General features: G+C 44.9%; 2 protein-coding genes across 3 annotated transcripts in view; one reads left to right on the plus strand and one right to left on the minus strand.

Annotated features, from left to right (window-relative positions):
- Window positions 1-25,975, minus strand: part of ift140 (intraflagellar transport 140 homolog (Chlamydomonas)) — a 79,320-nt gene that overhangs the window by 18,555 nt on the left and 34,790 nt on the right. For both annotated transcript variants that reach the window (XM_068003605.1, XM_068003606.1), the window contains exon 19: window positions 82-259. In XM_068003605.1, coding sequence (XP_067859706.1) covers window positions 82-259 — 178 coding nt within the window. The remainder of the gene's footprint in view (window positions 1-81; window positions 260-25,975) is intronic.
- tmem204 (transmembrane protein 204) lies at window positions 3,349-25,593 on the plus strand. The gene is made up of 4 exons (XM_068003613.1): window positions 3,349-3,633; window positions 11,484-12,597; window positions 13,591-13,746; window positions 22,213-25,593. The coding sequence occupies exons 2-4, from the start codon at window positions 12,330-12,332 to the stop codon at window positions 22,440-22,442; spliced, it is 654 nt and encodes a 217-aa protein (XP_067859714.1). The 5' UTR covers window positions 3,349-3,633; window positions 11,484-12,329; the 3' UTR covers window positions 22,443-25,593.

Raw genomic sequence — 25,975 nt, forward strand, 5'->3', positions numbered from 1 at the left:
TAAGTCGCTCCACCAGCGAAGTTTTAGATGAGAACAGATGCGGTGTATTTTACAATGTGCCAGGGAATTTCTGCCACCTACCAGCATTCCCAGCTGCACCGCCAGCATGGCAACTCTTGCATCCAGTTCCGGCTCCTGCCCAGCCTCCCGTAGAGCCCTGGCTCCTCGGGCATGGCCCATGTTCCCTAGACACACCTTGGCCACATCCAATCGTCGTGTCTTGACGCACATCCTGGCCATATTCTCCCACACTGCCTCGCTGCAGGAAGGAGGGGAATGAATCAGAGTGTTAAATAGCACAATCATGACTCTCCAACATGTTACAGGTCGCTACAGCAACCTTGTACTCCCTTAGGACTCACTGTCTGGGTTCAGTTTAAATTGGATGACATTGAGAAAATATATTTTAATTTATTCCTAATGGCCCCTGGTACAAAGACTGTAATCTAATACAATATTAATCGGGACACTGACTAACACGGTTACATACAGAATAAAGCATCATTAGCAGACACTCTTACATAAAATATATTGAAACGGACTCCATTATAGTGGTGGTTCTTTATATATAATTATACCGAATATAAAAAACTAACGGGAAAAGAGATAGCGGAGAGAATCAATGCTGAGCAGGTGCTGTGCACAGCTCAGAGGGATCAGCATCGATGCTATTAACAGTTTGATGGCAGGTAGTGGTCTATTCTATTACTAATGGCTCTTTAAAGTAATTATTCCTCAGGTTACATTTAGCCTGAGGGTTCCTCAGTTTATAATCAAGACCACAAGTGCTCTTCTCCATTTCAACACCAAGTATTTCACCTAGCACAACAACCTCCTTCAGAAATGTAAGAACTTGGATTGTGCCTCCCTCTTAATCCAACGAGAATGGAATTAAGTTCTTTGTAGCTCACTCATATCAGACCCAGCTTAGCTTTATGAGTGAACTACGGTGGGTACTATGCTGAACGTTAAGGGATTGGGAGCAAGTGAGGAATCCATTTTGTATTAAGCTCCTTCGGTTAAAAACCTGCAGATCTTTGCTGACAGTGGCAATCTACACATAGGTCACAGACAGCCGAGGTTAAACAACACATTGATTACATTTAATTCTGAACTTTTTCACAATTCATGCATGCTTAGAGGCTAACTTATCTGTAGTATGGTCATAATAGGGTACATTCTACGCTTTGCATAACCTAGACACCAGCAGCCTCTGCTAGCCTCTCAGACCGCGGATGATAGATGTTTCGATAGCTTGGGACTTCTAGATAAAGACTGGTACGAGCTGGTGCAAAGTCATAGAGTCATAGAGTTATACAGCATGGATAGAGGCCCTTCGGCCCATCGTGTCCGCGCCGGCCATCAGCCCTGTCTAATCTAATCCCATATTCCAGCATTTGGTCCGTAGCCTTGTATGCTATGGCATTTCAAGTGCTCATCCAAATGCTTCTTGAATGTTGTGAGGGTTCCTGCCTCCACAACCCTTTCAGGCAGTGAGTTCCAGACTCCAACCACCCTCTGGGTGAAAAAGTTCTTTCTCAAATCCCCTCTAAACCTCCTGCCTTTTACCTTGAATCTATGTCCCCTTGTTATAGAACCCTCAACGAAGGGAAAAAGCTCCTTAGTATCCATCCTATCTGTGCCCCTCATAATTTTGTACACCTCAATCATGTCCCCCCTCAGCCTCCTCTGCTCCAAGGAAAACAAACCCAATCTTCCCAGTCTCTCTTCATAGCTGAAGCGCTCCAACCCTGGTAACATCCTGGTGAATCTCCTCTGCACCCTCTCCAAAGCGATCACATCCTTCCTGTAGTGTGGCGACCAGAACTGCACACAGTACTCCAGCTGTGGCCTAACCAGTGTTTTATACAGCTCCATCATAACCTCCTTGCTCTTATATTCTATGCCTCGGCTAATAAAGGCAAGTATCCCATATGCCTTCTTTACCACCTTATTTACCTGTTCCGCCGCCTTCAGGGATCTGTGAACTTGCACACCAAGATCCCTCTGACCCTCTGTCTTGCCTAGGGTCCTCCCATTCATTGTGTATTCCCTTGCCTTGTTAGTCCCTCCAAAGTGAATCACCTCGCACTTTTCCGGGTTAAATTCCATTTGCCACTGTTCCGCCCATCTGACCAACCCATCTATATCGTCCTGCAGACTGAGGCTATCCTCCTCGCTATTTACCACCCTACCAATTTTTGTATCATCAGCGAACTTACTGATCATACCTTTTACATTCATATCCAAGTTGTTAATGTAGACCACAAACAGCAAGGGACCCAGCACCGATCCCTGTGGTACCCCACTGGCCACAGGCTTCCAGTCACAAAAACAACCTTCGACCATCACCCTCTGCCTTCTGCCACTAAGCCAGTCTATGAAATAACAGTTAAAAAGATACAAAAAGGGCGAGATTGTAACACGAGGTTAGAAGATGAAGCAGAAGGAAGTGATCTAGAAAAGTTGAGTTCAAGGACTGTAACATGTGATCTTCTAGAGCAAAGCATCGCCAGGCATTGACTGAGAGAATGCTCCCTTAACCCTTAATAAAGGTGTTTGACTCGGGCACCTAGAACTCTCATTCCCGGTACATGGACAAAGACCTCAGCCTCTGTCTGTCCTTAGTGGTGAAAGTCTTGGGTCTTGGTGCTGAAGCTGGAGAAGAGCATTCATGGTCTCGAGTTAAATCTGAGAACACCTATTGGAACTGAAATGGTTACCAGAGCAGGACAAATACCTCAAAATCTTGAAAATTCTGAAAATACTTTCTGGCATTTTTCTATTTCTCTTTTTCCATTCACAGAGAATTTGAAGATTAACTGAAGGACTAAAAGATGCCTGGAGAACTGAAACAGGGATCAAATTCGCAGATCACCTTACATTGTAGAATTCAGCTTAAAGCAAGAGTTTTAGCATGTCAGCAACCTATTGTTTGATGCTAGACTGGTAATGAGGAAAGGGTCCAACAAATGAATGCAGTCCAGTCAATCCCAGAAAAACACAGAGCTGATCCCAACAGAGCATTTCTTGGCAGAGTGGCTGTGTGTTTATCACAATCTGACTGTATTGGTACAAGAGATCTCCTGCTGAATGTTTTTACACTTTCAGTTAATTCTCCAGTGGCAAAAACACATGAGATTAAAACAACAGGTTAAAAATGATTTGCATCATGATACGTGACCGGACCGGAATTTGTTAGGCCATTTTTATTATATTTTTCCTGATGGTTCTGAGAAGATTTAAAATGTTCCCTTCTCCCTGCCCCCCACGCCCCTCCCCCAGCATTTCCCAGACTGGTTTCCTGTACGTCAGGGCTCACAGCTGGGAGCTGGCTGGCTGGCTGCTCACTCGGTGAGGAGACTTACTGAAGAGTAACTCAGCACAGCAGAGCTTGCAGAGTCGCCTTAATCACAGCAGCGTGTGCATTCCCAGAGCCCAACATTAAAGGGAAGCTGTTCCTTTTCCATTTGTCTGCCGATCTAACGCCGGCACAGTGCCTGCCCGCTGCAGCTGTGTGCAGCTGAGAGCATTCCATCTTTTTTCTAGGACGGGATCATGTTATGAACCGAGTCCACAGTAGGACCGCAGACAACAGTTAGCAACAGATGAAGAAGTGGACTCGCTAACTGGGTAACCTCTCCTTCTTACTTACAATCAATGTAACTGTAAGCTCAGTGGGCATTTATAGCTAAAGTTCTGGTAGCTTGGGGTAATTTCACTGATGTGGAATCTAACCATTCTATGGTGTTGCTGTTGGACTGGAAGATACCTGTTATTCACTGAGAGAAGCAATTGCCTCTGTTGTTTAAACAAGGATTTTCTATAAAAAGGGGAAAAAATAGTTGGAGTGGCTCTCGATTTTATTTGGTTCCAGTTTATAAGTGTACATGTATCGAGTATTAAAACAGTACTTGTTCCTTAACTCTCCAATTAGAGTCCATTCTGCACCCTATGCAGAGTTTCCGTGAATTCCCAAATTAGCATTACTTTAGGAAACTCGGAAGGGTGTCTTTTTGAAAGTTAGCAGTACCCTGGGTTTAGCATTCGTGCCTAATCTGCACATTACAATGAATGGGGGAAAAACAGGCCATTCACTGTGTGACCAGTTCAATCAAAGCTGATCAGTGAGTTACATGCCCCTCCCTAATTCTGCTGTGTAGCACTCAGTATCACAAACAGAGACACATTTTCTGGGTTACGTAATTGAAAACAGACCTAAAGGTATTTTGAAAACCATTAAAAAAAATACAATTCTGCAAATGGCTCAATCCGATCTAGATATCAGGAGAGAGCTCTAAACCCGCAGCAACACTGAGTGACAGCACATGCCATTGTCAGTAATCCTGCAATTTATATTACTGCATAACATTACTGGGACTGTCATGCTGTGTTACACAATGCAAACCGAGACTTGGGGGATATAGGGAGACAACTCCAAAATTACAGGATCTTTGTACACATGCACTTAACTAAAATGAACAGAGGCTCCATTGAAGCTGAGGCCAAATTGGGAATTTTGACAGCGTTCACCCACTTCTACAGCCTCTCTATTCCAAGCCCATCTACTTTAAATTCGTTTGCAAAGCTGCATGGAATTGAGGGAACCATGGCAATATTACATGGTATTTGATTGTCAGTTGTGCAGAGTGCTGTGCAGTAACACAACTCTACTTGGATTCTCTGCACAGTCTGATTCAAGTTTAAAACAAAGTCCCAAGGATGCCTATACAGCAGCTCAGAACACTTTCTGGCTACATCTCTGCTTTTCTGTACTGACTGGGATTGAAGTGATACTTAAATGGTGGCTCGGTATAGCCTTAACATGATCAAATACACAGACTAGCCACTAAGAGCTACAGCTATGAAAATATCAACACAAGTTCGTAACCTCGAAATAGCAACCTTACATAACGGCATATTTTTTTATTCGTTCACGGGATGTGGGCGTCGCTGGCAAGGCCGGCATTTATTGCCCATCCCTAATTGCCCTTGAGAAGGTGGTGGTGAGCCGCCTTCTTGAACCGCTGCAGTCCGTGTGGTGACGGTTCTCCCACAGTGCTGTTAGGAAGGGAGTTCCAGGATTTTGACCCAGCGACAATGAAGGAACGGCGATATATTTCCAAGTCGGGATGGTGTGTGACTTGGAGGGGAACGTGCAGGTGGTGTTGTTCCCATGCGCCTGCTGCCCTTGTCCTTCTAGGTGGTAGAGGTCGCGGGTTTGGGAGGTGCTGTCGAAGAAGCCTTGGCGAGTTGCTGCAGTGCATCCTGTGGATGGTGCACACTGCAGCCACAGTGCGCCGGTGGTGAAGGGAGTGAATGTTTAGGGTGGTGGATGGGGTGCCAATCAAGCGGGCTGCTTTATCTTGGATGGTGTCGAGCTTCTTGAGTGTTGTTGGAGCTGCACTCATCCAGGCAAGTGGAGAGTATTCCATCACACTCCTGACTTGTGCCTTGTAGATAGTGGAAAGGCTTTGGGGAGTCAGGAGGTGAGTCACTCGCCGCAGAATACCCAGCCTCTGACCTGCTCTCGTAGCCACAGTATTTATATGGCTGGTCCAGTTAAGTTTCTGGTCAATGGTGACCCCCAGGATGTTGATGGTGGGGGATTCGGCGATGGTAATGCCGTTGAATATCAAGGGGAGGTGGTTAGACTCTCTCTTGTCGCATGTGAAACTCTGGCTGAAGGACTGGGGAATCACATTAAGAACCAGAAAATGGTTAAACAGTTAATTGTAGCGAGCTGCTCATCACACATCACATTCACTTACCGAAAGTGAACATTTTTTGCAACATGGGATAAAAAGATGATAAGTCTGTGCATATGTGAAACAGAGACAGGCAAATGGGCATGTGTAATGCCAATAACTGGGATAGAGAAAGGAATGGTGTCTGTGCATTGATCTCAGGAGCTGGGAGAGAGAAAGGAATGGTGTCTGTGCATTGATCCCAATAACTGGGAGAGAGAAAGGAATGGTGTCTGTGCATTGATCCCAATAACTGGGAGAGAGAAAGGAATGGTGTCTGTGCATTGATCTCAGGAGCTGGGAGAGAGAAAGGAATGGTGTCTGTGCATTGATCTCAGGAGCTGGGAGAGAAAGGAATGGTGTCTGTGCATTGATCTCAGGAGCTGGGAGAGAAAGGAATGGTGTCTGTGCATTGATCTCAGGAGCTGGGAGAGAAAGGAATGGTGTCTGTGCATTGATCTCAGGAGCAGGGAGAGAAAGGAATGGTGTCTGTGCATTGATCTCAGGAGCAGGGCTGGAGACAGAGCCAAAAACTACATTCTTCAAAAATCAAAGAGTTACTGCAGCATTTAGTTTACACAGATTCACATAATTTAGGAAAGTTCCTGGTTCAGTATTACATGACATTGACTAGCGGTGTAACGACGTAGTGTAATTGCCTTCACTTCAAAGTAAAGCGCTTTGGGACATCCTGAGGTTGTGAAAGCCACTATATAAATGCAAGTTCTTTCTTTTTTTCCAATTGGTCAGAGAACTAGCTGTAAAATACATATGCGTACATAACAGATATCTCAAAATTCACCTTTTACCTAAATCCACAGAATCACAAAACCGGAAGCTGTTGAATGTTGAAATTTTCTGACAGCTCTATGTTCTACATCTGTAATTCTACTTTATCCTTTACAGTGATAGAAATTTAACCAGAAATATTTTGCAGGTACTGGACAGAAAGAGTGCTCTGCATTTTGAAAGCTGGTTGGATATGCAGTGCACAGAGGTGAATGTGGTTCTGGAAACTTTCCTCTATACAACATTCCTGGAGACTCATTTTCTCCACTGTTGTTAACTCTGCACTATCCTCAGAAGAGTTAGCCCTGCTGTAGCACACCAGCCTGAGCGTGAGTGCTAACTTGTGCCAAATTATGACAGTTTTGTGTTGTGAACCCATCCTTAATGCTTTGAGATTCTTCCAAACTCATTTCAGTTGGTAAAGTTACAGCCAGCAGAAAGAAGGAGCCCTCCATCAGTCAGAAAGAACAAACTTGCATTAATATAGCACCTTTCACACCCTTTCAGCTCTCATCTGAAAGATGGCACCTCTGACAATGCAGCGCTCCCTCAGTACTGCACTGAAATGTCAGCCTAGATTATGCGTTCAAGTCCTGGAGTGGGATTGCAACCTAATTACTTTGGACTCAGAGTCGAGAGTGCTATCACTGAGCCAAGCTGACACAGGGCTGGATTCAAACCCACGTCCCACAGGAAAAAATACGAAGCTTCCATCTCACTGTCCCACTCCAACTGGCTGACGAGGGGTAATTAGGAATATTTAGTTACTGTGCCCTTTTCTGCCAGAGTACGATTAGTTTCATCATCTTGCAGTTACAAAAATGAAATGCCTTACTACCCTATCAATTCAGCACAATGACATATTCTGACACCCATCAAAGGGAATGCTTGGTCTCCATGTAAAGTGCTGCTAAAGCCTTTACTGTTTTACTGTTTAATATACAGCCGAACTTTGTTGCAGTCAATGTTACGGAGATCAGTTTTATCCCCAGATGCAGCTTCTCTCTTAAGAAGGGGTCTATTGTGAGTCCCCTTAAGTTTGTTATCTGAGGATGAATGGGAGTCTGTGAAGGAACAGCTAGTGTTTGGGAATTCATTCATAGAATGTTTGAGCAGTAAATCCGCCTGGGCTGTAAAAAAGTAAGACTGGGCGATCCTAAATATAGGCTCACGGAGGATGTATGTATGGTTTTCATGTACTCAATCTTCACCAGGTGGTGAAAATAGCACGGTTTCCACTATGGAAACAATTGGTAGCACGTTGAAAGAGCGTAAATGGCAAGAGCCCTCCCTCCCGAGATATTCTGTTCCCAGTTATATATAGTGTCACAATGAAAGGGTTAAACCAGAGATTGCGGAAAAATTCAAAGTCTTTGTGCTCAGGATTCTTCCTGTGTTCTGACTTTAACACAATGACAACCATATGTACCTAACGCGCAGGAAATAGCAACTGGCTTTTAATAGAGAGCAGATGTGTGGGGGGTAATAGAATTTAAATAGAAAAGTACAGAAACTATTTGTGGTAACAGTAATGTTATGTTGCGATGTACTCTGGATGTATGAACTACGAAACAGGATGAAGTGAATCAGGCGGATGCAAAATATGAATAATGGTTTACTGTAAATCCCAAATGTAATTTATTTACTGTAAAATCTGGTATAGAAGTTACACCTTCATATCCTCTAAATATAACTGGGTCACGCAATCTGGATTTTACAGTGCATTTCACTTTATACCTAATGTTAGCAGGCTGACTGTTAGAAATTAAAGAGACACCAAAAACCAATTGCAAACTGCCAGTTATAGAATGTAAGGAATCTTACAACACCAGGTTATAGTCCAACTGTTTTATTTGAAAATCACAAGCTTTCGGAGGCTTTCTCCTTCGTCAGGTGAGTGTGGGATACACTCACACTCACCTGACGAAGGAGAAAGCCTCCGAAAGCTTGTGATTTTCAAATAAAACAGTTGGACTATAACCTGGTGTTGTAAGATTCCTTACATTTGTCAACCCCAGTCCATCACCGGCATCTCCACATCATGACAGTTATAGAATGAATTGAGCTACCTGCCCCTTCCCCATCTCAAGAGAATCCATCTCCCTTGCCCTCTGAGTCCCTCACGGATACTGGTCGTGTTTCTCTCACTCCCTCTCCCGTCAGTATTGTCTCCCCAGGAACAAATAAAGAAAGTCAGCGGTTTGTTTAGTCTGATTTTCATTATTTTGTCATTGGTGAATTTGCAAACAGGTACAGTGAGACTGAATGGACTGGAGAAAGTGTTTCCACAGTGATACAGGCACAGGAACACGGCATAGGCCGGGCTGAAGCCAGGTTCTAGTGTGGAGCACAGGCATGGGCTGGGAAGCGGAGCACAGATGGTATCTGGGAGGTGAAGTTCTCAGGAGCAGGGGCGGAGGCGGGGCGGGGGCGGGCCACCGGCGGGAGCAGGGGCGGGGGTGGGCCCGGGGGGCGGAGGCGGGCCCGGGCCACCGGTGGATATAGTAAAGTAGTAACTACCAGGAAAAAATAAATCACTGCTGAATTTTTTTGTATCACTCTGTCAATTCTAATTAGGGTTTGGGCCCTGACACATCTCACACCTCACTGGTCAACCGTCCTGTCAATGAATGATCTCTGACCAATATATTCAGAGAAAAGTTACAGAAAGACTCAACGTTCACTGGAGATGAAATTTTCCACCATATATAGAAGATAGAACTTACATTTATATAGTGCATTATGTCCTTCATAGGCCACAAATTACTTTTGAAGTGTTGTCATGTAGGAAAAAGAAGCAGCCAATTTGTCCACAGCAAGATCCCACAAACAGAAAATGAGATGAATGACCAGATAATCTGTTTTTGGCGGTGTTGGCTATATTTTGCAAAAACATTGGCAGCAGACATGGGGCAAATGGGGGCAAGGAGATGCATTAATTCTCCTTCTTTCCAATTACCCTACTGTACTACTGCCTACAGTAACTTATTGTAATATCCTCAGGGAAATTGCATGAATAAGTTAGTAAATGTATTATGTTTAAAATGCTCTTCATGACATATGTGACCTACCCTCGCTGTTACAGGAAATGTCAATTCTGGTCCAAGCAGAAGCTCTATTACAGCCAGGATTACGACTTAAACCTCAACGAGATTCATCTGTAATTACCATTCTGTTAGGGCTGTGCATCTAACTGTATTCTGGTTGTATGTGAAGACAGACTTACTTTGAATCCCATATTCATAAACCATAATTTAATTCATTTATTGACCTATTACAGGAGTGATTAATGAGAATATCAGATATTCCAGATTGACACAGTGCGGGATGAACCACTACAGAGAGAGAGAGAGAGAGAGAGAGAGAGAGAGAGACAGAGAGAGGGACAGAGAGAGGGACAGAGAGAGGGACAGAGAGAGAGAGACAGAGAGAGACAGAGAGAGGGGGAGAGAGAGAGAGAGAGAGAGAGGGACAGAGAGAGGGGGAGAGAGAGAGAGAGAGAGAGAGGGACAGAGAGAGCGGGAGAGAGAGAGAGACAGAGACAGAGAGAGCGGGAGACCGAGACCTAGAGCGGGAGACCGAGACCTAGAGCGAGCGACAGAGACCTAGAGCGAGCGACAGAGACCTAGAGCGAGCGACAGAGACCTAGAGCGAGCGACAGAGACCTAGAGCGAGCGACAGAGACCTAGAGCGAGCGACAGAGACCTAGAGCGAGCGACAGAGACCTAGAGCGAGCGACAGAGACCTAGAGCGAGCGACAGAGACCTAGAGCGAGCGACAGAGACCTAGAGCGAGCGACAGAGACCTAGAGCGAGCGACAGAGACCTAGAGCGAGCGACAGAGGCCTAGAGCGAGCGACAGAGACCTAGAGCGAGCGACAGAGACCTAGAGCGAGCGACAGAGACCTAGAGCGAGCGACAGAGACCTAGAGCGAGCGACAGAGACCTAGAGCGAGCGACAGAGACCTAGAGCGAGCGACAGAGGCCTAGAGCGAGCGACAGAGACCTAGAGCGAGCGACAGAGGCCTAGAGCGAGCGACAGAGACCTAGAGCGAGCGACAGAGACCTAGAGCGAGCGACAGAGACCTAGAGCGAGCGACAGAGACCTAGAGCGAGCGACAGAGGCCTAGAGCGAGCGACAGAGGCCTAGAGCGAGCGACAGAGGCCTAGAGCGAGCGACAGAGGCCTAGAGCGAGCGACAGAGGCCTAGAGCGAGCGACAGAGGCCTAGAGCGAGCGACAGAGGCCTAGAGCGAGCGACAGAGGCCTAGAGCGAGCGACAGAGGCCTAGAGCGAGCGACAGAGGCCTAGAGCGAGCGACAGAGGCCTAGAGCGAGCGACAGAGGCCTAGAGCGAGCGACAGAGGCCTAGAGCGAGCGACAGAGGCCTAGAGCGAGCGACAGAGACCTAGAGCGAGCGACAGAGACCTAGAGCGAGCGACAGAGACCTAGAGCGAGCGACAGAGACCTAGAGCGAGCGACAGAGACCTAGAGCGAGCGACAGAGACCTAGAGCGAGCGACAGAGACCTAGAGCGAGCGACAGAGACCTAGAGCGAGCGACAGAGACCTAGAGCGAGCGACAGAGACCTAGAGCGAGCGACAGAGACCTAGAGCGAGCGACAGAGACCGAGACAAAAAGAGAGAGATACAGAGAGAAATACAGAGAGGGAGAGAGAGATAAACACACAAAGACAAACAAAAGACACACAGGCTGTAGAATGAGCTGTTATTATGTGCGCAGAAATGAGAGGTGTAGACATACAGGCTACATTAAGAGGCCTGGGACTGCAGAATGTGTACTTATGGACACACACAATTTTTTTTTAAACCTAGTAATTCAATACTATTTGAAGAGTTAGAATCTATCACAGGCATGCTATCACAAGTTACAGTATGTTGAGGCAGAAACCTATGGACCACTTTGGTGACATTCCTCATTTCCTCCACAGCGACCTTGTCCGTACAGAAGAAGAAACTGTGCCGTTTCCAAATTATTTGAGCCAGGAGTTGGAAAAGCTGCTGTGATTGTCGTCCGGGTCCCTTCCTCAGAGGAAACACATCCTGTTAATGTTTGACTGTGAAGTTGCACTGCTGAATGTTTGTTGCAGCCAGCAACGCCCAAAAGACTCACCAACACAGTAAGAAAAACAACAGTTTCCTCCGAACATTCAGAAAGAGTCTTTTTCTTTTCGGTATCTTACCAGTATGTCAGGATCGCGTCACACCCGAAGCATGGAGTCTATTTCAACAGGATGCTCAATTTCTGCTTAACTGTTCGATCTACTTTGTGGTGCTTTGCTGCAATTGTTAATGTTCTGATTTAAACTTTGGGAATCTCAGCAAACATTACACCAGATTGTCTGGGAAATCAAGTCGATCAGCTTTTCAACAAATTGACAAACAGGTGCGCTGGGCCAGTAGACCACCACTGGTCCCCTTCAGCTTTACTCAAGGCCCTTCAGTTGGAGCATCCATTTCTTCGACTAAAGGGATGGACCTGCATGAACGGCAGTTTATCACTGCTGCGTCTCCGGTCGAGAAGGCACAAGAGGGCGGATAAACCACATCCATTTTCACCAAGCTTGAACACTCAATGTATTCGCAATCGGACACTTCCATGTTGAGGATACTGATGGATGCGAGGATGAATGCTCAGTTCCCCTAGCAGCTCTCGGGCAGCTCTAGGTGCTCCTGCACTTTCAATGCACACGAGCGTTTTGTGTGGAAATAAAGAAGCTCCCTTGTGCTCAGTCGACAACTAGAGCAGTCTTTGAGTTAGAGGAAGGCAGCTAGGCATGGCTGTCCAAAAGCTGGTGGTCACCGCTGTTGCAGTGGCTCTCCTCTCACTGATTCTCAACAATGCGGCAGCATTTACTCCAAACTGGGTGTACCAGGCACTGGAGGATGGGAAAAAGCGCAGTATGGGATTGTGGAAGATGTGCTATGGAATTGATAAAAGCAAAGGATCCACGAGCCATGAACAGACTATGGATCGCGAGTGCGAGAATTTAAGCTGGGGATCGGAGCACCCTGGATTTCAGGAATCGCGGAGCACAGTCAAACGTAAGTCTGTAAAACTCTCACCTACAGCTGGGGTGGGATCCCGCTACCATCGGTTAAGGACATGGGAGGTTAATAGATTCCCTGTTCCTTTATTGCTAGGGAAACGGAGATAGTTACAAGAGCTCTTGGGACTTCACTAGTTCCAAACAGGAAAGTTTAGCCTTCATCATAAGATCAGAACCTGCTGGATTACAGGCTCTTCCAATGATTTGACAGATCTTAGACAAGCCAGTCTTCCATATAGAGTTAGTTATTAAGTTGTCACAGTTGGATGAAGGTTGCCAATATGAATATTTTGTAAATACTCTGCCTGCTTAGGAGACAGCAAAGTAGGAAACTTTTTATCGTTCGATTACTCTCTCTACATTGAATCTGAATGAACCAACTCAACCTCAATTGATCCAGCTGGTAGTCTGTTTCAATTATTTATGGCTTTGTTGGGAAGAAAAGTTTTTCTGAACTCTAGTCTCATTTGAGGCTGGTTAGTTTTAAACCTGTGTGGCTCGTTCTAAACTTATAGTCTAAGCAAAGTAGCTTACTTGCATCTACACCTCTCATCACTTTAAAAACCCAGATCATGCCTCCCCCGAATCTTCTTTACTTCAAAGGAACTAAGTTAATTTTTCCAAGAGTCTCCTCATAAATTAGAATCCCAAGATTTGGAGCTGGCTCCTGTCCTTGAGCTAATCAGAGCAGGACCTGCATTAGTCAGTCCCAAAGCCAATCATTATTGCCATGGTTACACTGCGAGCCAGCCCAGCCTCCACGGACTGCATGATCATAGAACACGCACAGGTTCCAGGGGCTAGCGACGTTAATGCTATTTCCCAATGCTGGAAACATCTTATCGTGCGATTAGTTGCAGATCATTTGCTAATTTTACTCTTTTAACTGTTTACTTCAGCTGAGTATTGTTTAATGAGATAGCACTTGACAGAACCGGGCTGTACCTAGTCTTCTATAAGCTAATCACACTGTCTCCCTCTCCTGCAGTTCAGTTTGACATGATGCGGGCCTGTAACCTGATCGCCACTGTGGCTCTGACAGCCGGCCAGCTCATCTTCCTGCTGGGGCTGATGGAACTGCCACTCATTACCCAGGACTCACAGTGGTGGGAGGAGGCTATAGCTGCCCTGTTTCAGCTGTCCAGTGAGTAACACATTTACTTTACCATTTTGAGACCAGCCATGAAAAGCCTGTACAAGCAGCGCCTGAAACAGTCAGACTGTCACTGTACCATCGTCACTTCAGCAGAAACCTTCATTTGAGTTTTGTACAGTTACCTGTTTTCACTTTGATGCAGTCTATTAGTTGTCACATTTTGCAAGTCAATAATCATAGAATCTTACAGCACAGAAGGAGGCCATTTGGCCCATCGTGCCTGTGCCGGCTCTTTGAAAGAGCTATCCAATTAGTCCCACATCCCTATTTCTCCAAAGCCCCGTTAAAACTTTCCTTTTCAAGTATATATCCAATTCCTTAATTCAGCCTAAACCATTAGCAATCCATAAAATCAGTCAGATTCACTTCAGCACACAAACTGATGACACCTCATGAAAAAGAACTGTCATTTTCACATTGTGACAAAGAGGGAACAGAACCTTTTTTAAAAAAATAAATCTTCAAATTTTTTGGGTCCCTGGATGTCACTTTGAAACACAGACAGAGGCCAGGATGAAGGTTTAGAACTGTGGGATCATCAGCTTCACACTCCAGCAGAATGGGTAAAATCTGCAAACGTGGAGTCTCATTGCACAGCAATAAAGTCATCAGTCCACCTTCCAGCCCCTGTGGGTCTGAACTGTAACATTCTGCCTGTGTGGCCTCATTAGGAGTATTTTGAAGTTTCATTCGTGCACTGCCTATATGTAATGACAGGTTTTGTCAGTAGTATATCATGTATATGAACGCTTACATTTACACATTTAAACACACACACTCCAGAGATTGGGCAGAGCAATGCACAGCCCAGCCCAGTGCAGCACCAAAATGCAAAGTCGTGGGGTGGACAGAGATGGGTTTGATCCCCTCCCGTCTTGCTGGAGTGGGGAAACATGAAACCTCAGTCCACCTTCGAAAAGTTTGAAGAAACACATGTGAGGGCACAATACCCAGTTCAGGACACAATTATTATCCCTCTGGATTACACCATCATATCGTTAGCGATTGGACAGTATGGGCACACCCCTAAACGTAAAACACTCTGATTACTTACAGGAGTGACCAGTGCACTGGACCCGAGCAAACCCCAAATGTAACACCAGGTCGCTACTGCACACTCTCTCACAGCCAGCTGGCCAGAGCTGTGGAAACCCCTAGCAACAGATTGCCCACCTACCCACCCTTTGGGGCGAGTAGCCAGTCACCAATTGTACAAGGTATCGGGGAGAAAGGCAGGATTTCACAAAGAAAACTAAATTTATTGGGGGTCATTTAGTACAACGCATGTGGTCTCTCATTGGTTTTGGGGCTCCATTCTTGTCCCAAACCATCAGTTAGTCTATATCTCTACATTAAAGCAGAGGGACCCTCTCATAGGTGCAGCAACATGCAGAGAGGGAGCTCCCACTGTAGGGAAAACACAGTCACGTGACCCACACCAAGACTTTTGTAATGGAGGTAGTTCACCATTCCCACCACAGCCTGCTTCCACAATATGCAATTCTAAGAAATCATAGTGTTAATATCATACTCGGTTATACGGTGTCCCAAGCTCAGGATTTTCACTGCAATGAAGTTGCTAAGGGCTGCCGAAGAATTCCTTTACTGGAATGGTACAGTTTTCTGATTCCATGCTGTGATTCCTTAACCATCCTGATCACAGCGTGATCTTTATTCACTGAAAACAGCTTTGAAAGCTGGAGCATGACTCAGTGATCAGATACACCCCAGCAGGACAAGTCGAGAGCTGCTGTGTCTCAATCTCTGAACAGAAGCGCTGACATATTTGAACATTGTTTTTGAAGTCATTGTAATCAGGTAATGTTCCACGTGACAAACTTTCAGATAAGGCTGCTAGCCTTGTTCTGCAATATTCCTTCAAAGATATTCTGGGAGTCAGGTTTAATGTATTACAGGTCACTGAGTCAAAGAGCCAAAGAGAACTAGCAAACAACTTATTAAAAGGATCGGCCAAATATCCTGGAATAAAGAATAGCTGGGAGAAGGGTCCCTTTCAGGTATAAAGTTAGCATGTTAAAGGCTGAGCAGCTTAGCCAACAGCACAGACTCCTTTTAGTACAAACCCTTTGCAGTATGAAGTCCGTATACAGCTCTGTGAAACTTGCTCAGTTCAGAGGAAATCCATTCACCGTGTTTATGCATTATTCCATTGACAAGCAGGGAGATGGAGAACTGTGCCATTCTGCGGAGCTGCTAATTTTAGCTCCCGGCAATTTGTACTCGCTGCCCAATGTCTGCTCAGAGTATGATGAGCGACTGGAGGGCGCCAGGATATCCCGATTCAGGGGCAGGAAATGCCTGTTATTACCTGTTATGCAAGCTGAGCCTTGAAGCCCTGCAGAGAGCCTTGTCTGAGGCCCAGGGAAACCAAAGTCTGCTGGCAAATAAACCGCTGCACCGCAAATCACTCAGCGCGGCTCACTGCTGTTGAGTGAATGACCACTTTGTCACTAAGAATTGAGTTATCAGAGATATTAACCTAGCAGAAATTTATATTAAAACAAGTCTACCTAAAAAAAAAAGTCAGAATGTCATATGAACCTAAAAGGTTTAGAGGGTTTGATATTTTTAAATGAGGCTATTCTCAAACAGTCCATCATTCATCACCAATGGTTAATAAATAGTAGAGTCCAACACAGGCAGGATACAGGCAGTGGCTACAGTGAGCACAGCACACTGAATGAGATAAGTTATTCCAGACACTTTTTGTTACTGATGCTCAAGCATTTTGGTCACCAACAAAGACAGGAATATATTTTGTAAAACATAAAATCATTGTAGATAATAACCATTGTCCTATCCTTTAGCCTGTGCAGGGCAAGCTGTGAATGTGCCACTTACACAGCACTTGCGTCCTACATGAATATGAGCTGGATTGTGATCCAAAGCCAAAATGTTGCTTACTGCAAGGGAAGAACAGGTGGTCTGAGTGACATGGAGTGGGCACTTGCACCTCTCCTCCACTCCGTTAGCTCTCCATACAGCATTTACTGAAACCAGAAAATTCACCATGTGGGAAAAGCCGGGAGAACTGATCTGGTGAATCGGGGCTCTGGGACAGTGGGGTACACTTGGATCTGATAATCCGGGGCTTTGAGCCAGTGGGGTACACTTGGATCTGATAATCCGGGGCTCTGGGTCAGTGGGGTACACTTGGATCTGATAATCCGGGGCTTTGAGCCAGTGGGGTACACTTGGATCTGGTAATCTGGGTCTTTGGGTCAGTGGGGTACAGTTGGATCTGGTAATCTGGGGCTTTGGGTCAGTGGGGTACACTTGGATCTGATAATCTGGGTCTTTGGGTCAGTGGGGTACACTTGGATCTGATAATCTGGGTCTTTGGGTCAGTGGGGTACACTTGGATCTGATAATCTGGGTCTTTGGGTCAGTGGGGTACACTTGGATCTGATAATCTGGGTCTTTGGGTCAGTGGGGTACACTTGGATCTGATAATCTGGGTCTTTGGGTCAGTGGGGTACACTTGGATCTGATAATCCGGGGCTCTGGGTCAGTGGGGTACACTTGGATCTGATAATCTGGGTCTTTGGGTCAGTGGGGTACACTTGGATCTGATAATCTGGGTCTTTGGGTCAGTGGGGTACACTTGGATCTGGTAATCCGGGGCTTTGGGTCAGTGGGGTACACTTGGATCTGGTAATCTGGGTCTTTGGGTCAGTGGGGTACACTTGGATCTGGTAATCTGGGGCTTTGGGTCAGTGGGGTACACTTGGATCTGGTAAATCGGGCTCTGGGATATTGGGGTACACTTGGAACTGGTAAATTGGGGATCTGGGACATTAGGTCACAACCGACTCCTGCTGCTTTGGGACTTTGTGGATTACTCAGTTTCAATTGATTTCATGAGCTGCTTTAATTGGCTGATTGATTAGTTGCCAATCTGTGGTCCCATTGCCCTCAAGTTTCCGTGGCACAGACTACTTGCAGTACATTTCCATGTCCGGTATTCCATAATCAGCGTGACAATCTTTAAACAGCAGGAAGGAAGCTGCCGCAATCCACCGCCAGATTCCCATATCACACAGCTAAAAGCACACAACCCGCTGTGGGCAGACCGGAAGGGATTTATTTTTTTTAGACAAAAACAATCTTTTCAAATTTAATTTGAACGAAGAGAATCTGGAAGAGTTTATTTAAAGTATATATATATATACACAGACACACACACACACACACACACACACACAAATTAAAGGTTTTAAATAAGCAATGCAATATAGTATTGCACAGATTGAGCACTTTGTGAATCACTGAAATCAGAAGATACAACATGCAATTATATTCAATAAACAGCTACACAGAGGCAAGTAGAAAAAGGCAGAGCAAGGCATAGAAGTCAACCCAGTTGTTTCTATAGTTCAGTTATGCTGCAAAGGACAGCAGGCTGAGGGAGAGGCCGGTTTGGAGAGATGCAAATAGCGAAGTCAGGTCAGGGAGGCATGTCTGATCCTACACCAATGGAGTGGCATGGTGTGAATTCTTGCCTGGTTTTGTTCTACATGCAAGAGGAAAAGGCCATGCAACTCATGTCTTGGGCACAGTTTAGCCTGTGATGGGTTTCACTCAATCTCCAATGGGCAGCAGCCAACCACAGGTAATTCCCATGAAGGTACACATGTTTGCAGCAGCAGAACGTGAATGATACTCTGGGGAATAAACACACCGAATGTCCTACGAAGCAACAAACTGGAATGTTCTTTAGAACTGGAAACTTAATTTTGGTCTTGAAATGAAAGTTAAACAGCCCCTTCCCCCATGGCTTCATTATCTGCTTCCTTCCCTTACGGGAAAGGTCTACGTGATGCTGTATCTTGAAGGATGGGAAATGAGGTTAAATAATCATCACTGGCTCAGCACAAAAATTAAAATAAACTTCATCAGTGTCATCCTAATGTCCCATTTAAAATGAGAGTTAAAAGGAATTATGATTAACTTCAGTGATTTCTTTCTGCCTTGATGGTTTAAAGAAATCTTTTGTTTAAACTGGCTGCAGATGGCATCAGAGAGAGGAACTGGCTTGGTTGAGAGATTGGCTCTTTCATTTACCGAGTGTGTATCAGAGACATTCCTTCACAATGCCAGCCTCAACTGAACTCATGTAGAGATGATGTTTTCATTTGTGGGGAAATCCAAAACTAGGGGCCATAAATATAAGATGGTCACTAATAAATCCAATAAGGAATTCAGGAGAAACCTCTTTATCTAGAGAGTGGTTAGATCGCTGAACTCACTACCACATGGAGTGGTTGAGGCAAAAAGCATAGATACCTTTAAGTGGAAGCTAGATAAGTACTGAGGGAGAAAGGAATAGAAGGTTATGGTGATAGGGTTAGATGAAGTAGGGTGGGAGGAGTCTCGTGTGGAGCATAAACACCGGCATAGAGCAGTTTGGCCGAATGGCCTGTTTCTGTGCTGTGCATTCTATGTAAATCCTCCAAGCCACTGCCCACTGAAATACAGCTTCGTGCTGCACTGGATGTCTAGTTATAAATAATCTACGTAACTCAGCAAAGTTGTCTTTTCGTTCAGTCCGACAGCAATGGACTGTGCTTTTGTTTGGATTCTGCTGTCATGACAAGTTGCCCATCCTGTTCAGGTAGGCACAGCTTGACCACATGGTGTGAGGATCTGGGAATGCGTGTCATTTGTATTTCTCGTTATTGCAGTTCACGCAAAGGGCCTGTGAAGGGAAATGACTCGGCTCAAATAAATAATTTTATTTTGGGCTCTGTGGTGGAAGCTCCAATGCCGGTTTCCTGCCATCATCTGATGAATAATTGTTCCACTGAGAAACACCAAAGAGACTCAGAGAGTAACAGAAGAGATGCATCAATAAATATCCTAACTGGACCACAGCTCACACAGTACAGGAGGCGGCAGACGGGGAGAGTTGAATCACAAGGGAAAGGAAGAGCAAAGAAAATAGTTGCAATTTCAGATTGACTAGATTGCAACAGAAAATATATAAGAACATAACCCTCATTAGCACAGTTCGGGTCTGAAATGAAAACGATATTTAAACTAAGTCTGATTTGAAACTTATTTCTGTGCATCACTGATTTGACGGAAACCGACAGGAATCGATTGTAAAATTGCAAAGTGCTGCACATTCTGTTGGTGGCAGCATCAGCCAACAAGGCGGCAACCCGTGACTGATGCAGGCACCTCCAAGGGCCAACATGAGCTGGCCAGAGATTGGGTGTGTCTTTCCACCCAGTTGGAGCTCAAGTTGACTACACTGAGACAATATGATCCTCAGCATTCTAATGGCCAGCATGATCTTCTGATGGATGACTTGGCCATGCAGAGCCTGACTGCTGAACTGAGAACAGGCTATGGGGATAGAGCAGGAGTGTGGGACTAATGGGATAGCTCTTTCAAAGGGCTGGCATAAGCACAATGGGCCGAATGGCCTCCTTCTGTGCTGTATCATTCTAAGATTCTATGATTCACATGGAGCTATCGTGCAATAATGGGAGTCGGTCTCTGGACAGGATAACTGGCACCCGAGGACCAGCATGGGGCCACAGTGGGTGTCAATCAGGCTAATCTAATCAAAATAAACCCCCTAAACTGCAACTCCAGAAGACGGAGTTGAAAATGCCACATGAACTATGCAGACTTAAACTGCAACTGAAAACTTTAACCACTCAAGCAAACTTCAACAATGCTTTCCTTGCTCGAGTCCTGGAAACACAAGAGGATAGCAGATTGTTTCAAACAAATAAAGGATAATGTTTTCTGATGTAGGGGATAACAAAGAGGTCAATGCCAGAGTAAGAACAGAGGGCACGGATTACAATGGAGGCTGTTATAAAATAAAACAGGTGAAGATCACGTGACTACCCAACGCACTGTGTTCTTGATTAAGCAAAGTTTCAGGAAAAATGCGCATCAAGCACTTACAACGTCTCCAAGTGTGAACCCTACTCCCAACTCAGTAGCAGGGTTCTGCCTAACTGTCCTCCATGTAGGACGAACAAATGGGGCAAAATCTTCCATCTCCATTACTCATCTGATGAAGGACCCCGTGTGATTTGGAAAGCTAATGTCTACTGCTTTAAGAAAGAACTTGCAATTATAAAGCACTTCATTACATCCTCAACACATCCCAAAACACTTTACATACAATTCATACTCTGAAATACGATCATCAGCTAATTTGTTTTGTTAGTGTAAGTTGAGGGAGGAATGTTGGCCAGGTCACTGAGAGAACCCCCTGCTCTTCAAATAACGCCATAATAATGCCCATCACCGATTCTTCAGAAGAACCTGGACGTGCAGGAGCAGGAGCAGGAATATGTGTCCTCACCCAATTTTATGTTGTTTTTAAGTTTTTTGCCTGAAGTGATCAGTGGGCCGATGTTTGAAACGATAGTCAAGGGATGGAAATAGGTCATCCAACGTGGTTTTAATCACTTGCACCATGGCAATGCCGGATGCGAAGGATGCCTAATTGTCCACAGCCACAGCGGGGGACATTAAAGTTTAAAGCCTGTGCAATCTATCACAGGGCAATTGATTGCTGCACTCTTTCGACCCTCAGCACCAAGGTGGCTGTCCACTCTATACTGAGGCAGGCCTCCGATGGCTGTCGTAACCAAACACCGCGCCCCCTGCAGGTATGTTCCCCAGCAGAGGTCTGGAGCCAGCCAAAATTACGTGGGTAGTCTCGAGGCCAGAAAATCACCCATGGTCAGGAAGTCCAGCCACAGTGGCAATGAGTCCCAGCTCCACAACAACAGAAAGCTGTTGATGTGGACGGTGCAATGGTTTAAGAGGTAAAAATGTTCATGTTTTTAAAGTTACAAAGAGTTCAAAAGACCACATTGTTGGATTCCAACCAAACCAGTAGAGCCATGGAAAGGGCACAGCAGAGTCTCACTGGAATGCTACCAGAAATGAGAGTTTACAGTTATGAATAAAGGCTTGAGAAAATTAGACTTTTTTTCATTGGACCAGAGAAGATTAAGGGCTATCTAAGAGACTTTCAAAATTATGAAAGGTTTTAAGAATGGTATTAGTGAAGGATTGTCTCCACTGGTTGAGAAATAGGTAACAAGGGGGCACAGACTGAGGACTATTACCACAGGAATGAAGGGGGAGGTTAGAAGAATTCATTTTTCCCACATAAAGGGTTAAAAGCACAGTGAATGTTTTACCATGAGTGGCATTGAGGCAAAGACTAGATCATAATTTAACGGATAATTGGATAATGTTTGAAAGAGAAGAGTATAAAATCATATGGAGAAAGTACAGGGAAATGGGACCAGAGTAGATAGCTCCATTTGGGTCGAATGGCTTCCTCAAAGCTGTAATTTCCATGATTCTATGTCTTGCTCCAGCAGAGTGCGATTGATGGTATTTCCTATTCTGATAAACCTTTTCATTGTTATTTTCTCTTGTAACCATTAGGTTTTGTGTTGGTGAGTGGACTGGTGACATTCTACCGAATTGGCCCCTATACTCATCTCTCCTGGTCGTGTTACCTGGACATTGGAGCCTGTCTCTTAGCAACACTTGCCGCAGCCATGTTGATCTGGAACATATTACATCGGCGGGAGGACTGCATGACGCCCCGTGTTATTGTTATTCGCCGCTCCAGGCCCCGTTTTGAAAATGACTATGTGGAGTCGCCGTGCTGAGATGAACTTGAGGAAAGGACCAGGTGACAATTTGCACACATGTTTGAGAACTGCAAGATCTCTGCTTGTTTATAAATTAACCAAATCTCTGCCCAACCGCCAAAATCTGTAGAAGATTGGGAGAGGTGGGGAGGGAGAAAAGGAGGATTAGGCCTTGAACACAACTAATAATTCTGATTTGGGTCCCCAGCACATTATCTGAGGAACTATGTAAATCATGGATTAAAGAAGCCACAACAGAACAATACAGCAGGATAGATGCACAGGACAAACTCAGCACCTGAAGGGAACAAATGTGCCTCAAGAATCCAAGGGACCTCCACTAGAATCAAAGGCACTTCCAGTGATCCAGTTGCATATGGCTCAAGATGCTCACTTCCCGACAGAGCATGTGCTCCCCAACATCAAGAGTTCATTACGGATTCTCAGTTGTCCGGACTGACTAACATTTAAAGGAATAGTATTCATCTGTTGATCAACCTAGGCATTAATTTAAATCAATTAAATAGATAGGACGCAGTACGTATATTATATAACATTAGAATGAAACGACAATGAGAATGGATTTTGTTATAAGCCTCTGACATTAGTGAGCTCAGGGTGCAATAGGACAGATACTATTGCCCACTGATCCCACAGTGCACAGGCAAACCTACACAAATCAAAAGATTTGATAAGGCAAGGTCTCTACAACACGCTAAATATGAATGGCCAACCTGTAAATATCACTGCAGTTCAGGGCCAAAGCCCCCAAACAGACATTGGGTGGGGTTGAAGTGAAGGTGTACAATCAGTGTCCTTCTTCAGACAACACCTCTGTAACTCAGTATTTTCAGTTGCTTTTTCAAAGTACATTGAAATCCTACAGTATTACAATAAATGGTGACAGCGGTGCTTGGGTTGGAAGCTCATCCATCTCACCAATGTAGTCAGTTCTGTGACCCTTGGTTTAGCACTTTACCACAGCAACCCTCAAGTGCAATCAGTATTTCTACACCACATTGGAATGGATGTTCCTGGGGGTCCTGCAGCTGGCCACTGGACACAGAGAGCACAGATAAAGCATGCTGCATCTGCCCAGGCCTCAGAACATCTGGAATATCACAGTCTAGTCGCACCCCCAGCATAGGCTGATCACGTGGCAGAAAATTTGGTCATTAATGCAGACCAGTGAGGTCGCAATCAGGGTCTACTGGCTGCAGTCGGACAATAGCAGTTGGAAGGCCTTCTGACAATTCCTGATCGAACATCCTTAAAGACAACAGAAGAGACTTATTAGCAAAATCATCGCCTGCCCCTCTCCAGTCCTCCAATCCGAGCGAGGCAGGGGAGGGGGCAAGGACTTAAGATCTGTTTCTTTTGAGTGGCCCATTGGCAAAGCTGTAGGAAATTAGGAGCACCCTCTCCCGCTTCGTTGCCATGGGATCGGATGGTCTGTGCCTATCTCAGGGAAACCCCAGACTGTCCCTTTGGGAAAGGCCCAGATGTTCCAGGGCAACATAATTGGGGGGGGGGGAAATGCAGAGATCCGGCGTCCAAGAAACAGGCATTCCTGGGAGCTGATCCCAGAAAAATCAGCCCCATTATTCTCAATAAATGCACAGCATGACATGCAAACTGAGATAGTGAGCTTCCAAATACTGGAACTTATTCTATTCTTTCAGTTGTGTGTTTTTTAAATACTGGGATCGATGTTGATGTAAATTCTTACACTATTTCCTGCCTGTGAAACCTGGAGTTGTCGTATGGGCGGCAAACCTAGAACCTGCACTTCGGGCTACTCTAATGCCAGACACTTCCCTCCCGTGGTTTACTCACTGTACTGGCAGCAATATGCTATAGTGCAAAAAAACTTCACCAACCAATTGACTTCAATGTGTAATAGTCTTGATTCCACCACTACCAGTACCAGACCTGTTAGCCCCAGTACTTCACAGTTCAAAGTGCTCTCTCTAGACACAACACAAATTAAAAACAAAATCCATAACTATACTTTTGGGTGTTTTGCACAGTTCATATGGGCACAGTGTAAACGTCTCACACAACCACACCATTATGCTTTACAGAAGTTCTAGTGACAACACTGTTTCAACAAGTCATCCCACCTCAGCTAACTGAAAACTGATCAATTTCAGACCTGTCGCTGGTAGGTTGGAGTGTCGAGCTTCAGCTGGGTGATTGACATACAAACACACAGGTGGTAGTCCGTTTTAGTTGCTGTGCTATTAAAGCGCAATATTTAGATAACAAAGAACGAGAATGAAAGCTCATTGTGTGTTTCAGCACACATGGACCATTTCTAAACGCAGCAAAGCTGCTTATGATTAACTAGAATATACTAAAAATACCTCAACTTACCTTTGGGGCCATATTTTCACCTTCAGTGCTCCCAGAGCAGAATGTTGCTCGCTGAGAGTGTACATCAGGAATTGAGGTGCACACCTCCCACGATTCTCCGTCCATTAACGGGAGCATCAATGTTAAAAATTAACCTGTTGAAAGTGCAGTGCCTGTTATGTAGGCACCATTCAACAACATAAGTAGCACATGACCAGATAGCCATCCAGTTCATTTATAAAGGAGTTTTTTGACATAACAAATACAATTGAGTCCGTTATATACACAGCTATGGAATAAATTCTTCCATGCGCAGAGTGTTTGCACACTCTAATCTACATTGTGGGCTGTCTTGTCAACGCTAATCCAAACCAGCATCTACCCAGAGTGCCGTTCCACACACAGGTTGTCCGCGCCATTCCGCTATGTTGCCTAAAAGCCTAAATATATTGTACCTAAATTGCTGAATGGTCCAAGACAGCGGGGGTCAAGCTGGCTCTTGGGAACTGCACTTAAACTTATCAACTTAATTGCATGTACTGGATAATAAATTATGTAGTTGTGCAATACAAAATGTAAATATATTTGATATACAAACTCTGTTACTACTTCACAGCATTATGTGCTGATTTTTTTTTTTTTTTTTAAGTGCAGTTACTGTAGGTCTCGTATAATTCTGGTACAGAGCGGCTGGTTATTGAAATATTTAAGACAGCAGAATACTCCGGGCTATTGTTGCTGTATAACATGAGTTTCTCCTGTGCATTTAATTTAAAGCCCTTGCATTACCTTTAAATAAAACCTATACATCCGAGTTATTATGAGTCTGTATTTACTGCACTGCTTTCTCCAGTTTTTCTACAGGTGTAAGACATTCTGAATAATTTACATTACATGCAGGCTTGGGCAAGTGAGGCAAAGCTCAAATCAGGCTTCAGACTGCGCTCAGTCAGTAGGGTGGTTCATACAAGACAAACAGGCACTCGGGGGGGTTTCAGGGAAGGTTATTTAACTCGGACAGACTGCATGGCCCTGAGGATATCTAGAGTGAAGATAATGCTGTGCTTCCAAAGGCCCGGAAGTACTGATCCTGCACTACTTGATTCTTTTTGTTTATACTGAAAACCTTTATTCCCTTTCGATATCACTTATTCATCAACTTCAGCTCTTTTTCCCTTTTACTCCCAACAACGTTC

This window comes from Heptranchias perlo, chromosome 22, assembly GCF_035084215.1.
Source record: "Heptranchias perlo isolate sHepPer1 chromosome 22, sHepPer1.hap1, whole genome shotgun sequence".
Classification (NCBI taxonomy): domain Eukaryota; kingdom Metazoa; phylum Chordata; class Chondrichthyes; order Hexanchiformes; family Hexanchidae; genus Heptranchias; species Heptranchias perlo.

What these genes read in the sequence shown, in the direction of transcription:
- tmem204 (XM_068003613.1), top strand. Translation starts at nt 12,330, where the DNA reads ATGGCTGTCCAAAAGCTGGTGGTCACCGCTGTTGCAGTGGCTCTCCTC. An exon ending in ATCGCGGAGCACAGTCAAAC is followed by an intron (nt 12,598 to 13,590) that starts GTAAGTCTGTAA and finishes CCTCTCCTGCAG; the next exon opens with TTCAGTTTGACATGATGCGG. An exon ending in TGCCCTGTTTCAGCTGTCCA is followed by an intron (nt 13,747 to 22,212) that starts GTGAGTAACACA and finishes TGTAACCATTAG; the next exon opens with GTTTTGTGTTGGTGAGTGGA.